This window comes from Lissotriton vulgaris, chromosome 7 (genome assembly GCF_964263255.1).
Source record: "Lissotriton vulgaris chromosome 7, aLisVul1.2, whole genome shotgun sequence".
Lineage (NCBI taxonomy): Eukaryota > Metazoa > Chordata > Amphibia > Caudata > Salamandridae > Lissotriton > Lissotriton vulgaris.
Genome location: NC_141695.1, coordinates 1,408,326,200 through 1,408,341,856, shown reverse-complemented (window position 1 = coordinate 1,408,341,856; position 15,657 = coordinate 1,408,326,200). Strand labels below are relative to the sequence as shown.

At 53.2% G+C, this 15,657-nt stretch overlaps 1 protein-coding gene across 2 annotated transcripts in view; it reads left to right on the top strand.

Annotated features, from left to right (window-relative positions):
- The window catches only part of LOC147705737 (major vault protein-like), a 202,339-nt gene extending 192,936 nt beyond the window's left edge, over window positions 1–9,403 (top strand). For both annotated transcript variants that reach the window (XM_086932183.1, XM_086932184.1), the window contains exons 16-17: window positions 7,445–7,633; window positions 8,839–9,403. In XM_086932183.1, the coding sequence (XP_086788309.1) occupies window positions 7,445–7,633; window positions 8,839–8,970 (321 nt within the window). In that variant the 3' untranslated portion in view covers window positions 8,971–9,403. The remainder of the gene's footprint in view (window positions 1–7,444; window positions 7,634–8,838) is intronic.
- Window positions 9,404–15,657: the final 6,254 nt, after the last annotated feature.

The following is a 15,657-nucleotide window of genomic DNA, read 5'->3' as shown; positions in this document are numbered from 1 at the left end:
CTCAGAAGTGAGGGCATCCAATATTCCCTCCTATTCCCCGCAAAGCTCCGCGTCATTGTCGACGACAAAACCCAGTTCTTCGACACCCCGGAGGAGGTCTGTGACTGGCTCGAACTATATCGGACAGGGAAAGATGGTTTCGGCGCCTCGACCCAACGGGAGGATGAGCCGGAACAAAGGAGGCGATCCAAGAGAGTCAGAAATCGCCGCGGCCGCACGGGAGGGCCATCGACTGCGGAGACATCATCGGAGCGGAGGGGAGTGTTGGAGGTTTTGTCGGAACTATCGGGAGCAAGAGGTGAAACCCTCGAGGAGGAGGAAGAAAACCCGGGTGCCCAGGGGGCACCATCGGACTCGGAGGATTCAGTGGCAGGCAGTACCCATACACCGGTGATCACACCGAAGTCGGTGGAGGACCTTTTAGACGGACAAGGGTGACGGGGTACGCTGCCTTGTTTTGGGTGGGGGCCCGGCAGGGGGGAGGCGGTTGCCGTTCTTTATTGCTGACAACGGAGGAGGGAGGGTTGGGGGGCCCCTGCTCTTGCCCCAGGAGGTTTCGATACCGGGGGGGGCTTGCTATAGTCCTGGTAGCCTGGGCGACGAGGGCCCACTGCCTCCGCCTAGCCCGCGCCTGGCCCATAAGGCCTTCCTACGGTGGCGACCGTGGGACTAGGGGGGGTTTTGGGGTTGATACACGCCGAGGTTTGGATGGGATCTAGATGGTGCAGTTTGGGTCCTGTTCTGGGGTGGTTGGGGGGGGGGCCTTGTTGGTTTTTGGGTGGTTTGGTTCTGGTTGGGGAAAATGGCCGCCATCAGCGCTGGGAGGATTGATGCTTTTTCTTTGGGGGGACCCAAACGGGAAGACTGTGCAAGAACACTCTGGGACAATGGCTGATGTTGCTAACTTGAAATGTGTTACTTGGAACGTGAGGGGGCTTCACACTATGTCCAGGCGTCACAAGGTCCATGCTTATTTAGTGCGTAGGGGAGTGCAAATGGCGCTGCTGCAGGAAACGCATCTGAACAAGGCGGAAGGGGCGGCGCTTCAGCGTAGGTGGCGAGGGCAGGTCTTCTCCACGGCGTACTCTGCTTATGCCAGGGGGGCGCTGATATGGATTAGGGCAGGAGTCCCCTTTCAGGTCACGAGGACAGTGTTGGACCCAGAGGGGCGTTTCGTGGCCATCTCAGGCACCCTAGGAGGGAGGGATCTGAACGTTTGCTGTGTGTATGCTCCTAATGTTGACCAGACTGCCTTCCTTTCCGGGTTATCGGGCTCGCTGGCCCACTTTTTTGCCGGGCCCCTCCTGCTGGGGGGAGACTTTAACTCCGTAATAGACGTGGACATGGACCGCTCGCATCCCCCGCTCCCCGATTCCCCAGTCCGGCGTGCGGCCAAAGGTCGTCAGGATTGGCAGACCCGCTGGGGTTTGACGGACATTTGGAGGGCGCATCACCCCGCGGCTAGAGATTATTCATACTTCTCGAGCCTCCATGAGCTACATGTCAGGCTAGATGGCTTTCTTGGTTCGCCCGAACTAGTTTCGGCAGCGGTCCGTTCGGAGTACCTATCGCGGACCATCTCGGACCATAACCCCCTCCTGCTGGACATTCGCTGGTTCCCCGGGACGCCGGCAGTACCCACCTGGAAGATGCGCCCCGAGATCCTCGAGGACAGTGTCTTCAAGGCGGACCTAGGGGAGAAAATCACGGATTATTTTGCGTCCAACGGCGGTTCCGCGAGTACTAGGGCGTTCGAATGGGACGCTTTTAAGGTGGTGGTGAGGGGCTACTGTATCTCTAAGAAGGTGGGCATGAGGCGTGTTATCCTGGCTGATTTAGATACAGCGGACCGGGCACTCCGCGATCTTGAGGTTAGCCGTCCCGGGCACCCGGAATTGCAAACGCAAACGATAGAGGCGAGGGAGAAGGTAGCGGTGGAGGTCGAGCGGCTCCGCTGTTTTGATTATAAGGCCTATACGGTCCGGTCTATTGCGGAGGGAGACAGGTCGAGTGCGTTGCTGGCGTGGTTGGCCAACCCCACGCGCCAGTCCCAGACGACGACAAATATGCGTAGGGCAGATGGGACCGAGGTTTGCACCCAACCGGAGATTCTTAGTTGCTTCCGGCATTACTACGAAAGTTTGTACCGTAGTCGCTCCGCGCGTGACCCAGATCGGCTTGATAACTATCTTAGCCCACTGGAACTCCGCACAGTAGGACAGGAAGTGGCTGAAACCCTGGGATCCGATATCGACTTAGGGGAGATCCGCGGGGCCATCAAACGGATGGCGAGAAACAAGACCCCGGGCCTAGATGGCCTCCCAGTGGAGTTCTATGCAGCTTACGCTGACCTCTTGGCCCCTCGGTTACTAGTGGTCTACAGGGAGGCGAAGAGGTTGGGTCGTCTCCCTGGCTCGATGTGTGAGGCGTTGGTGGTTCCTCTCCTCAAACCGGGCCGGGACTCGTCCGACCCGGGGTCTTACCGTCCCCTATCCATGCTGACGGTGGACTACAAAATATTGAGCAGCATCTTGGCCTCGAGGCTGCTGGGACATATGAGTTCCCTAGTACATGAGGACCAGGCCGGTTTCATCCCACGGCGGAACACGACTATGAACATCCGACGGTTGTTCCGCTTGCTTGGGGAACCATTCGTGGAAGCCCCGTCCCCGGTGGTTTTGTCGGTAGATCTGGAGAAGGCTTTTGATAGCCTGGAATGGGACTACCTATGCACGGTATTACGGAGATTCGGCCTCGGGGAGGGATTTGTCAAATGGACTGCAGTCCTCTACGCTTCCGCTTCGGCCAGGGTTAGATCGGGTCCTTTGATTTCATCGCGATATCCGGTGGAACGTGGCACGCGGCAGGGATGCTCCTTATCCCCGCTTCTTTTTGCACTAGCGGTAGAGCCGCTGGCGATGCACCTCCGCTCGGGAGCCCACTACACGGGCTTATGGACGGCGGCGGGCCCGCATTATGTCTCGCTCTATGCGGACGACCTGTTGCTCTTCCTGGAGGATCCGGTTGACGCTTTGCGGGGAGCGGAAGTAGCGCTAACGGAGTTCGGAGCAGTCTCGGGTCTCCAAGTGAACTGGTCTAAGACCTGCCTCTTCCCGATGCGCAGGGGCGCCCCCGCTCCTACGCTAAGTAAGGAGATCAGGTGGGAGCCCGACTGCTTTAAATACCTCGGGGTATTTGTGTATCATGACCAACCCGACCTCCTAGATGGGAACATTGCCCGTTGCGTGCGAGCGCTCCGAGGCTGCATGGACTTCTGGGCCACGTTGCCGCTTTCAGTGGCGGGACGTATTGCCCTGCTCAAAATGGTGGCGCTCCCCCGGCTATTGTATTACTTCCGAACCTTGCCGATCTGGGTCCCACCGGCCACGTTTCGTCGCCTGCGTTCTATGGTGGTCGGGTTCATCTGGGGAACGGGCCGGCAGCGGGTGGCCCTCAACACCCTGATGAGGCCAAAGGACGAGGGGGGGCTTGCTGTGCCGGATTTCGAGAAGTACTATCTGGCGGCACAGCTCCAGACCTACACCCAGGAGATAGCCAGGGAATTTAGAGGCCCGGAAGACGGAAGGGGGACGGGTATGGCCAGGCACATCCTCTCCTTTATCGCGCTGCGACAACGCTTGGTCCTACGGGACCTATCGATGGAGGAGCGGACGATCCGACTGTGCTGGAACCGGGCTCACGCTAGAGGCCACTTACGGAAGCCATATGCGCCTGAAATACCGTTGGGGATGCTGACGGCCCTCCCCCACGGAGGGGATTGGACACGATTGGCGGACTGGGAGGACTCAGGTTTACAGCTAGTCGGGGACCTGTACGAGGACGGAGCGCTCTTGTCCTTTCAGGATCTCATTGACCGCTTTGGGATCTCCAGGGGCGACTTTCTGCTGCATTCGGCCATTGTGCGAGCGATCCAGGCGCACTGGCAGAACGGGCTAGAGGAACCCCAATTGTCTCAGGTATGCCAGTACGTGATGATGTCGGCAGGCACGGTGAAGGCGGTCACTTGCCTTTACGGCAGGTTGATTACCGAGGGGTTGGTTCCTCTCGCCACATTGAAATCCCGCTGGGAAGAGGACATTGGTAGGGAGATCCCGGAGACGACCTGGGCCCAGCTGATGAGGCGTGCCTGGAAGGGTACACGTAGCGCCCGTTTCCAACTGGTCCACTATTATGTTCTCCACAGAGCGTACCTGACCCCGGTAAAGATCAGGCGTTATTTTTCCACGGCTTCAGCGGAATGCCCTAGGTGCCCGGCTCAGGAGGCGGACCTTGTACACATGCTATGGGCCTGTCCAGGACTGACGTCCTACTGGCAGGAGGTAGCGGCGACCTTAGAGGAGGTGTCGGGGAGGCATTTATCATTCGATGTGGCGGTAGGGCTCCTGCACTGGTTCCCCCATACCCCCCGGAATAAAATCTCCAGTAAATTCATTGACCTGGGGCTCCTACTTGCGAAGCGAGAGGTGACCAGGAACTGGAAGGCACGGGCTGGTCCGGCAGGCAGCAGATGGCACAGTGAGCTTTTGAAGTGGGCGGCGGGTGAGAGCGCGCTAAGATACCAGCTGGCTTGGAGGCAGGGTAACGAGAAGGCGCAGGAGGCCGCGTTAGAGTGGGAAACGCTGGTGCAGGCCCTCAGAGATTATTGTACCCCCAACGACTCCGAATGTGATGAGGCAACTCGCCCCGAGTCCCGATAAACATTAGCATTGATAGCACTATTACCTTCCCCGTGGGTCAAGCAATGGATCCTATGTTGATGAGCTCCCTGGCGCTGATGGTGGGGGGGGGGGGGTTCACAGTTAATGGGCAGTTTGAGGGGGGGGTTTACTTTGGGGGTTTTGGGTTTGTTTAGAAAAGCAGAAGACGGACAGTGTGTTATCCGGACCAGCTCCAGCATTCTACTGGCCCCAGCTGCATTTGCCGCCCAACCCCAGGGATATGGGCTAATTGGCTGTGTACAAACGTTATGGAGGGGGGTCGGTGGGCTTTCTGGTGTATAGGTCGTTTTGAACACAATGCTGGTCGATACTGTATTGATTTACTGATTCCTGCAATAAAAATATATTTAAAAAAAAAAAAAAAATCCAGAGATAGACCTGTTCGCCACAAGGGAGAACGCAAAATGCCAAAGCTTCGCCGCCAGGTTCCCACACCCGCAATCGCTGGGCAATGCGATATGGATGAACTGGTCAGGCAGATTTGCGTATGCTTTTCCCCCAGCACCTCTGATACCGCTGGTGGCACGCAAGCTCAGGCAGCACTCTATGACTCTCATCCTGGTTGCTCCAACGTGGGCTCGCCAACCATGGTACACCACGTTTCTGGAACTTTCCGTGGTACCGCATCAAAGGCTTCATCTCACACCCAGCCTTCTGACGCAGAGCCATGGCGACATTCAGCACCCAGATCCGCAACAGCTCAACCTGGCGATCTGGCTCCTGAAGTCCTAGAGTTTGGCTGCCTCAATCTTCCCCCCGATTGCATGGACATCATTCGGGAGGCAAGAAAGCCCACCACTAGAGCATGTTATGCGGCTAAATGGAAGCGGTTTGTCATTTATTGTGCAAACCACGGCATTAACCCACTGGATGCTTCCATTCAGAACATCATATGTTACCTGTTTCATCTGTACCAATGCAATTTGGCGTATTCTTCCATCCGCATTCACCTGTCTGCGATGGCCGCATACCTCCAGAATAGGCAGCACCTATCACTTTTCAAGGTTCCTGCTATCAAGGCATTTCTGGAAGGACTCAAAAGGGTCATTCCACCACGGACGCCACCAGCTCCAGAATGGAACCTCAATGTGGTTCTTACAAGGCTGATGGGTCCTCCTTTCGAGCCACTACACACTTGTGAGCTTCAGTTTCTAACTTGGAAAGTGGCTTTCTTAGTAGCAATTACATCGCTACGGAGGGTTAGTGAGTTGCAGGCCCTCACCATCCAAGAACCTTTTTTCCAAGTCCATGCAAACAGGGTGGTGCTCCGCACTAACCCTAAATTTCTACCCAAGGTTGTATCTCAATTCCACATAAACCAGACAATTGAGTTGCCAGTGTTTTTTCAAAACCCTGAGTCGCTGGCGGAGCGGATGCTCCACACCCTTGACGTCAAAAGAGCCCTAATGTACTACATTGACAGGACAAAGGATTTTCGAAAGACTAAGCAGCTTTTCGTTGCCTTTGCATCACACCACAAGGGTAACGCTAATTCCAAAGCTGGTATCGCTAGGTGGATCGTGAAATGTATTCAGATCTGTTACGCTAAGGCTAAACGCACTCTTACAATTCCACCAAGAGCCCACTCCACCAGAAAGTTGGGGGCCTCTATGGCTTTCCTTGGGAACATTCCCTTAGAGGATATATGTAGAGCAGCCACATGGTCTACCACACATACATTTACTAAACATTACTGTGTAGACGTGCACTCTAAACAGCAAGCAGCTGTGGGACAGGCTGTTCTCAAAACACTTTTCCAAACTGCTGCAGCTGGCACGGGCGGCCGCCGCTAATGGAGGAACTGCTATGTATTCTATGCACAGATATAAATTCAGCAGCCCACATGCCTCGAACTGCAAATGCTACTTACCAGTATGCATCTGTTCTTGGCATGTAGGGCTGCTGACATTCATATCGCCCACCCTCCTCCCCGGCGCCTGTAGCAGCTGCAGTATTCATGTATATGCTCATAGCATGGTCATCACTCACATAGTTCACTCCATCTCGGCCACAATGGCTAAAAACAATCTGGGGATGGAGGCGATGCCCATGCGCACTGTAGTCCAGGGGAGGAGCCACCTATCTCGTGATACTTCGAAGACTCTTCCAGGACAACAATGTGCAATCATCCGGACCCAACACTAGGCGGCGATCTATGCACAGATATGAATGTCAGCAGCCCTACATGCCAAGAACAGATGCATACTGGTAAGTAGCATTTGCATTTTCCACCACACCACGTTCAAATGTCACCAGCCGCCACTGTTCCACACGTCTGTGTCCAACACTAGGTGGGAGAAGCATGCAGAGTGTGCATCTACAGCTATAGGCTACGAATAGATGCTTACAGGATGAGTAAAATGTTCCTTTTCCTACGGGAGGGCAGAGAGCCAGTCAGTGGCAGCAGAAGGCCTAGAATAGGGGAAGATGAGTGAGGAGGGCAAGCATAGGTATAGAGTTTCACAGAGGGAGAGAGATGACCCCTAGATGAAGGTGAGGCATAGAGGAAGAAAGGAAAGGTGCACCCAAGACACAGAACTAGAGAGAGAAACCCCATCTGTTAGGACATAGAGCTAGTGAAAAGGAGGAGTGACTGTGGCAAAGGGCGAGATTGAAAAGAGCCAATCATCGGCCTTATTCACTTTATTGAGTTCTTATGTCACTGGTGCTATGTGCATCCACATATATTCTTCACCTTCCTATAGAACGCGGAGATGGAGCGCCTTAAAAAGGCCCGGGACCTGGAGCTGATTTACGTCAAGGAACAGAACAAACTTGAAGTGGAGAAGGCTCAGCTTCTGTCTGCCCTAGAGATCAAGAAGTTCCAAGATATGACAGCAGCCATTGGAGCTTCCACTATTCGTGACATTGCGTTGGCTGGGCCTGAGCTACAGGTAAGCTGGAGAGCTTTCTGTGATGTTAGAGCTTGACAGAAATGTTGCTTTAGGATTGAGCTACAAACGTATATGCGACTAGAGGCTGGGTGGGGAGTCTGGTAGTTGTGAGATATATTTTTACGGTGTCTATGAAATGCTTGTAATTCTGGTAAAAAGTCTATCACAGGTCAGACCAAAGCCCAGCCCCACAGGCACATCCTCCCCGAAAATGTTTCCAATTAATCTTTTTTGTCAAGCTTCCTGCAAGTACTTCTGCTTTAAATTATGGTGCAACTTCTCAGTTGTTTTATAATTCATATTTTGCGAAAACAATGTCTTGGTGAAGGGGCAAAAATGTTCACAAGTGAACATGGTTGTAAATTTGAACCGTTTACTAATGTAATCTTTTGGAATTCTTGCAGCGATTATTATACTGCATTGTTAATTTTTAGACAAAGCATCACAAATTCATAATCTGTTTTCTTTGTGTATGATGTTTCTAAATTCCGACGTTGCAACTTGAGGAATTTACAATTTTAAATTTGGAAAGTTTAAGTAGCTATTGATGGAATCTCAGCATACAGCTGAGAAGTGTTAATATGGTGTGGTATACTGTGTCCCCATTCCATGTATGTTTGAGATGTTGTCTAGAATGCTGACACTGAATCGTAATACAATGTTGGTGTGTGGTGTGGAGAGATGCAGGTGAAGGGAGGATGAACCGCTGACAGTACCTACCTGCTGTTGCTGTAACCTGAGGACCTAACAAAAAACAAAATGTCCCTCCTACTGGAGTGGCCCCAGTCACTTGTTTGAAGACTCTGACTTCCGACAGCAGCATTTGGCCACTACGAAATTTTATTTGGTGATCATCCTAATGGACTTTTAGAAATAGAAATGTGAAATGTGAAAGTAATCACCCACGTCTGAATATTTTAGAAATTAAAATGTGGGAGATAGGAAAGTTTATTTTGAGGTTTACAAAGTGTAAATCCAGGAATTCCTGCAATTTATTTGTTTGCATATGGGAACTGTGGGCAATAAGGTGCTTGATTTTGAGAACACAGCATTTCAAGTTTAGCAATTCCAAATTAAAATGTACTGCAAGTGAAATTTCACTGAGGAATTCAACTGTGATACCTTTGAGAATTACAAATGTTATAGTTCCATATTTTACACTGGAATTCGTAAATTCTAAATACACAAACTATTTCCCTCTACAGGTGAAACTTCTCCAAGGCCTGGGGCTTAAAAGCACACTGATAACAGATGGGTCAACCCCTATCAACCTTTTCACCACAGCTAATGGCATGCTGGGATTGGTCCCCAAATCCATCCGGGATGATTCGGAGTGACTAGTTGGAACTGGGCATTGTGAGCTTGGAGGAGCTATCACCACTTTGCAGGTAGCCAGGATACATGAGAGGAGCATCATTGCGCCCCCCACTCTTCAAGATTCCGCGTCCCCTCCTCTGCTCTGCTCCATTTCAACTATGTGCCCCCCTTGGCTATAAGTGCTCAACCCTGCTGTCTCCTCCGTCTTGGATTTGCATGGTGGATAAATCATCACCACTTTCTCCTACTTTTTATACTACCACAGGGACAGTGTTTATTGACGCTCATGCATTTAACTATCAACACCTTGGCTGAGGTTCTTCTCTTTCTTAAGACCCTGCTCATGTCTCTTCCGACATACACCACTGATTGTTGCCATCCATGGTTTGTATTTAACGTGGTGGCTAGCCTGTGTGCCTTAAAATACTACAAATTAAATGATTGCCTAAACCACATGCTGTGTAGTCTTTGTATGCGACAGAATTGAGTAAGTGTGCTGCATAACAGAATAGAATGTTCCGTAATTGTGAGGTTACAGTGCTCTTGTAGTTGCACCCCCTGACTGAGCGTGCAACTGAAGTGACATCCTAGGAGGTAATGTGTAGTACTGCTCTTGCAGTAACAAGTCCTGGGCAAGGGTATGAGATCTGCTGCAGAGCTTCCCATATATCTGTGACTTCACAAATGTTCTTAAGATGTAGCTAGCACTGTGACTGCACCACACCAGCCTTCCCTACTGTGAGGTCACCAGCTGAGCCAAGGTATTCAAGTACTGCAGTGGTATGGCCCAGAACTGATACTGCACAGGCATTCGAGTAAGGTTCAGCCTCTTAAGAACTCTAGTACAGTCCAGACCATCTTGAGTTCCGTGGGAAGAGGCTCTGAGGAGTACTTCAGTTTTGGAAGTAACTGTACTAAAAGGCCATTGGATCATACTTTGAGGGCTCATTCTGTCTGCGTCACAGCTGAACATGCACGGTGAGATGTGAGGACTAGTTAGCAAATTCATTTATTTGAATACTTTATAGGACATTGCTAAAAAAGTGAATTGCCTTGAGGTACTGTTGTGTGTTTGCAAAATTGTAACAGTTTCATGGAGAGTGGTACAGTCTACACCCCATTCAATGTTGTCCTCAGTCGCAAGCAATGCCAGACTGGGATATCCTGGAGGTTCCCCCTGTATTTTTAACTGAGATATCGATGCCTTCAATATTAGGACCTTGACACAACTCCTTAATAAAGTGAAAACTACATTTTTACTGAAAAGCTGGATATCCAGCCACAATGTGTATTTACAAAAATATAAACAAACTCCCAAACTTGCATAAATCTACTCTGTACAGGTGCATAACTTTTTTTTTTTCCAGAAAACTTTCGAAATGTACCACACCAAATTTTTAATCTTAGGTTACCCCAAACCCACTGAGAACCTACACATCTCTCAGACTACAGATGTGAATGAAGTCTTGGTTGGGAAATGCTCCTGTGTGAGGAAGACTGAAGGAATTACCATCTTTGTGTGTAAACAATTGCCGAAAATCAAACAAATGTCATGATCAACGTGTTCTCTTTTGCCAGACCACCCTTGCTTTCTGACTGGGAGGCTGGTCTGATTTGCATTTTGTATCTTAGTACATAATAAGAAAGTATTAATTTTCATATTTTTCAATTTGAAAGCTCAAGCTAACAGTTTACCGCAAACACTCTGCTACAATTCAGTGATCTGTGCTGATATTACATAATTGACTGTAAAGACTATACCTAGGAATATCCATATATGTTTGACATTTCTACACTCAAGACATTCAAGGTATTGTCCCTTGGTTACTGCCCTGTGATTTCAGAAATGCAATAGAATACTATTCGCATTTGTTCAAAAAAATGAGAATCTTCTAATATTTTATTACATCTTCAGAGAGCAATGAGATATTAGTATACAGGTTACACCATTACATTGCCATGAATGTTTACATGAATTTGGACAGCATAGTAACAGTTGATTCACACAGTTGAAAACAAATGTGGCAAAGACCGATAATGAAGTGGTATTCTCCATGTAATGATAGTGCCTCTTTTTAAAAAAATGTATCCGAAAATGATTACTGACAAGAAATTGTGTACGTTTATGTCCGCGTAGCCACATTGTATTGTTTAGAGCATAAACATTTGTAAAAGTATGCCAGGGCATCCGACATCTGTTTCGCCAGATCAACTTTGTCAAGGCTTCAATAGAATTCTGAAATAAAGTTAGATATATCGTACTGAGAGTAAATAGTGCAGCTGTCTGTTGGCTGCAATCAAATGTATTCTGTTCCAAAGAGACCACAGCTATTACCTACAGCCCATGTCGTATGGTATACCATAGTTGGTCAATTATAAGTTTTATGCAGTGTTGAAGATGGTTTATAGGTGTAGGCAATAGGAACATGTCTGAACGCCTAAATCTGAAAGAAGCACATTAGTATTAGATTCCTTACCTTAGAATATCCCCAGGCGTCAGTCTGGATCCGGAAACTTTTGCGTAGCAATACCCCTGCGCGTCGGTAGGCGTCGTCTGCAGGCGTCCCCTGCGGCTCCGCGTCAGTCGTTGGCGTCGTGCGCCGTGATGACGTCGCTGGAGTATATAGACGCCGCCTCCGCGTGCTGACGTCAGTTCTTCTTTTTTCCGCGCCAGTTAGCGCAGATCCGAAGAGCAGTACTCCGGTCTTTGACCAAGTTTTTTGATCTTTTTTGATCTCTGAATCTTCTACGGTGCCGGTAGGATGCCCGGTTTTAAGAACTGTGACGGCTGTGACCGGACGATGTTGGTCACGTATCATCACCGACTCTGCCTCCGGTGCCTGGGCCCCGACCACGACGTGGACGCCTGCGTCGACTGCCGGGCCTTGACTAATAAAGCTAGGCGGGAGCGGGACCCGCAAGCTGCTCGAGCTCCGGTTGTCGGCCCCGCGTCGAGCGGTCCCGGTCCGGCCGGAGGTCAAGGGAGCGATCGAGGGAGCGGTCGCGGAGCCGTCACGGGCGCTCCGGGAGTCGTCACCATTCTTCTGGTTCCTCAGGTAGGAAGCACAAAAAGTCGGGGCGTCGTCATCGTACCCCCGACTCCCCCCCCAACGCTCGCACGAGGCGGCCGGGGGTTCGGGTGGCCCCACCCCCGCGGCTCCGCGTGACGCAGCCTGCTTCATACCCTGCGGTCCCTGGGCAAGGCGCGTCCCCCGAGGAGATAGAGGCGTTCCTCGTGGTGGCCATGAGGGCTCTTTATCCTCCGGCGGGTTCCGCGGCGCCTTCGGGCCCTGTGAACCCGTCTGGGGGCCCTAGCGGCTCGGGTGACCCTGCCTCGACGCCGTCGGGTGCTCCGGCGCCGCCGACGGCTCCGATCCCGGCACCGCAGGGGCCCTCGGGGTCGACGCCGGCTGGTCAACCGGCCTCTCCGGCGCTGATTCCATCGGGGCAACCCCTGGCGCCGCCCCCGCGCGGCGCCGGTGCTCCGGCTCCAGGCAGCGCCGTCCCCATTCCCTCTCCGAATCCGGACGCGGAGTCGGAACGGCGTCGATCGACGCCGATGGGGCCTGTGAACCCCGAGGAGCCGGTCTACATTGTTGACTCCGAGAATGGTGAGGATGTAGAATACGGAGAGGGGTGGGAGGGGTCTGAGGACCCTCTGACACGCGAGTGTCAGTATGACATGGACTGGACAGGTGACTTGGGTAACGCCAGTGGTCTGGATGACTTCCCCCCCCCCCCCCCCAACCCTGGCTTTGTCTCGCCTCCTACCGTGGCTACGGAGGAGGGGGCTGCCTATTCAGTGGTGTTGATGAGGGCTGCCAAGGCCTTGCACCTTGAGCTCCCCGTCGCGGCCGTGAGGACTAACATCCTCACCGAGGTCCTCAAACCGCAGTCATGCCCACAGGAGCCACTGCTGCCGTTTAACGAGGCCTTAACGGACGTTCTTTTGGGCACGTGGTCCAGGCCCGCTTCAGGTTCGCCTGTGGATAGGAACGTGGCAAGACGCCACCGTCCGTGTGCGGATGACCCCAAGTTTCTGTCCACCCACCCCACCCCTGAGAGTCTGGTGATCCAGGCCTCCACCTCCCAGACCGCATTCCCGTCGGCCCCGCCCGACAGGGAATCAAAGAGGTACGACCAGTATGGCAAAAAGGTCTTCTCGTCCCTGAGTCTGGGACTGCGGTCTTGCAACACCGCGTGCCTCTTGGGCCGTTACAACCACTCTCTGTGGGACACGGTCGCGGACCAGCTGCCTGAATGCCCCCCGTAGGTGCGGGCTAAGCTCGGCAAGGCTATGATTGAAGGCCGAGACGAAGCAAGATATTCCATCAGGTGTGGTCTTGATACGACCGACTCGCTGGGCAGAGCGATGTCCACGACGGTGGCGATTCGTCGCCACGCCTGGCTGAGATCCGCCAACTTCTCGGCTGATGTCCAGAATGCATTGATGGACATGCCGTTTGATGGCAGTCGCCTGTTTGGCGACAAAGCGGCCACACGCTGGAGCGCTTCAAGGACTCCAGGGTCACGGCCAAGTCCTTAGGTCTCTCGACCCAGCGCCAGCAAACGGGTTCGTTTCGCTCCTTTAGTGGCCAAGGAAGGGGCGGTCCCACACGTGCTGCCAGCCACGCGCCGCAACAGACTTATCAACGCGGCGGCGGCCGTGGAAACCGCCGTGGTGGCGGTCGGGGACAGCGGCGAGGTCAGGCCACACCTCCCCCCGCAGCATCTGCCACTAAATCCTCCTAGTCCGAGCTTTCAGGCCCATGTGACACCGGTGGGAGGCAGGGTTCGCCATCACCTCTCCCACTGGCGCACAATAACATCGGACAGGTGGGTGCTGCAGCTCGTCCGAAGGGGCTACTCCCTCCCCTTCGAGACAACTCCTCCAGCCATGCCACCGCAGAACCACCGTGTGTCGGGGGACCACTTGGCACTTCTGAGGGAGGAAGTTACGGCCCTCTTGGCCAAGGGGGCCATCGAGCGTGTTCCTGGGCCAGAAGTAGGACGTGGTTGCTATTCCCACTACTTTCTGGTACCCAAGAAGGACAAAGGGGGCCTACGTCCTATCTTGGATCTAAGGAACGTCAACGGCTTCCTCCGGAAGGAGAAGTTCAAGATGTTGACTTTAGCTCAGGTCTTGGCTGCTCTAGACCCGCAAGACTGGATGGTAGCGTTGGACTTGCAGGATGCGTATTTTCACATCCCCGTCCTGCCGGCCCACCGGCGTTACCTGCGGTTCACGGTAGGCCTCGGGCATTTTCAGTTTATCGTGCTCCCCTTCGGCCTTACCAGCGCCCCACGGGTGTTCACCAAGGTGATGGCGGTGGTCGCAGTTCATCTGCGCAGATTGGGGGTTTCAGTCTTCCCCTATCTAGACGACTGGTTGTTGAAGGCGGGCTCGCCCCAGACAGTCGTCCACCACCTTCAGATGACGGCAGACCTCCTGCACGAGCTGGGGTTCTCCATCAATGTGCCGAAATCACACCTGTGTCCCTCTCAAAAGCTCCTTTTCATCGGAGCGGTTCTCGACTCGGCGCAGTTTCGGGTCTATCCTCCGGAACGGCGAGTCCAGGATATCCAGGCTTTGATTCCCATCTTTCAGCCGTTATCCCGGGTTTCGGTCAGGTTGACGCTGCGGCTGCTGGGGCTGATGGCTTCCTGCATCCTTCTAGTGCATCACGCCCGGTGGCGGATGCGGGCTCTGCAGTGGGACCTGAAGTTTCAGTGGGCCCAGCATCAGGGCAACCTGTCCGACCATGTCTTGATCTCAGAGGGCACTGCAAGACAACTGCAGTGGTGGCTTACGGACCGCGATTGGGTCAGAGGCAGATCCCTCTCCCTTCCCCAACCGGAGCACGTTGTTGTGACGGACGCGTCCCTCCAGGGCTGGGTAGGCCACTTGGGTAGGCAGAGATCAGAGGCATATGGTCTCCGGCGGAGTCCCGGCTCCATATAAACTTGCTGGAGCTGCGGGCGATCCGTTTGGCACTGAAAGCGTTCCTCCCCTTTGTCAACGGGAGTGTAGTGCAGGTGTTCACGGACAACACCACCGCCATGTGGTACTGCAACAAACAGGGCGGAGTGGGGTCGTGGACCCTTTGCCAGGAGGCTCTGCGCCTCTGGCAATGGCTGGAACGTCAGGGCGTGACTCTGACGGTTCAACATCTGGCAGGTTCTCTGAACGCCAGGGCGGACAAACTCAGCCGTCGGTGCTCGATGGATCACGAATGGCGTCTGAACTCGGACGTGGCGCAAGGCCTCTTTCGGCAATGGGGAGAGCCTTGGTTAGATCTATTCGCCACAGAAGAGAACGTGCAATGTCATCAGTTCTGCGCGTTGGAGTTTCCAAGACGGCACTCGCACGGCGACGGCTTTCGGCGCGAGTGGAGTTGCGGTCTGTTATACGCCTTTCCGCCTAGAGTGCTGAAGAAGATCAGGCGCGACCGGGCCCAAGTCATCCTTGTGGCTCCGGACTGGGCTCGAAGGTACTGGTATCCCGAGCTACTCAGCATGTCAGTCGGTCCCCCGATCCGCCTGCCCCTTCAGGAGGACCTTCTGTCGCAGCAACAGGGGACGGTCCTCCACCCGAACCTGTCCAGCCTCCACCTCCATGCGTGGAGATTGAGCGGCGGCAGTTGAGGCCATTTGACTTGCCTCCTGAAGTTTGTGATGTGATTCTGGCAGCCAGGCGTTCCTCCACG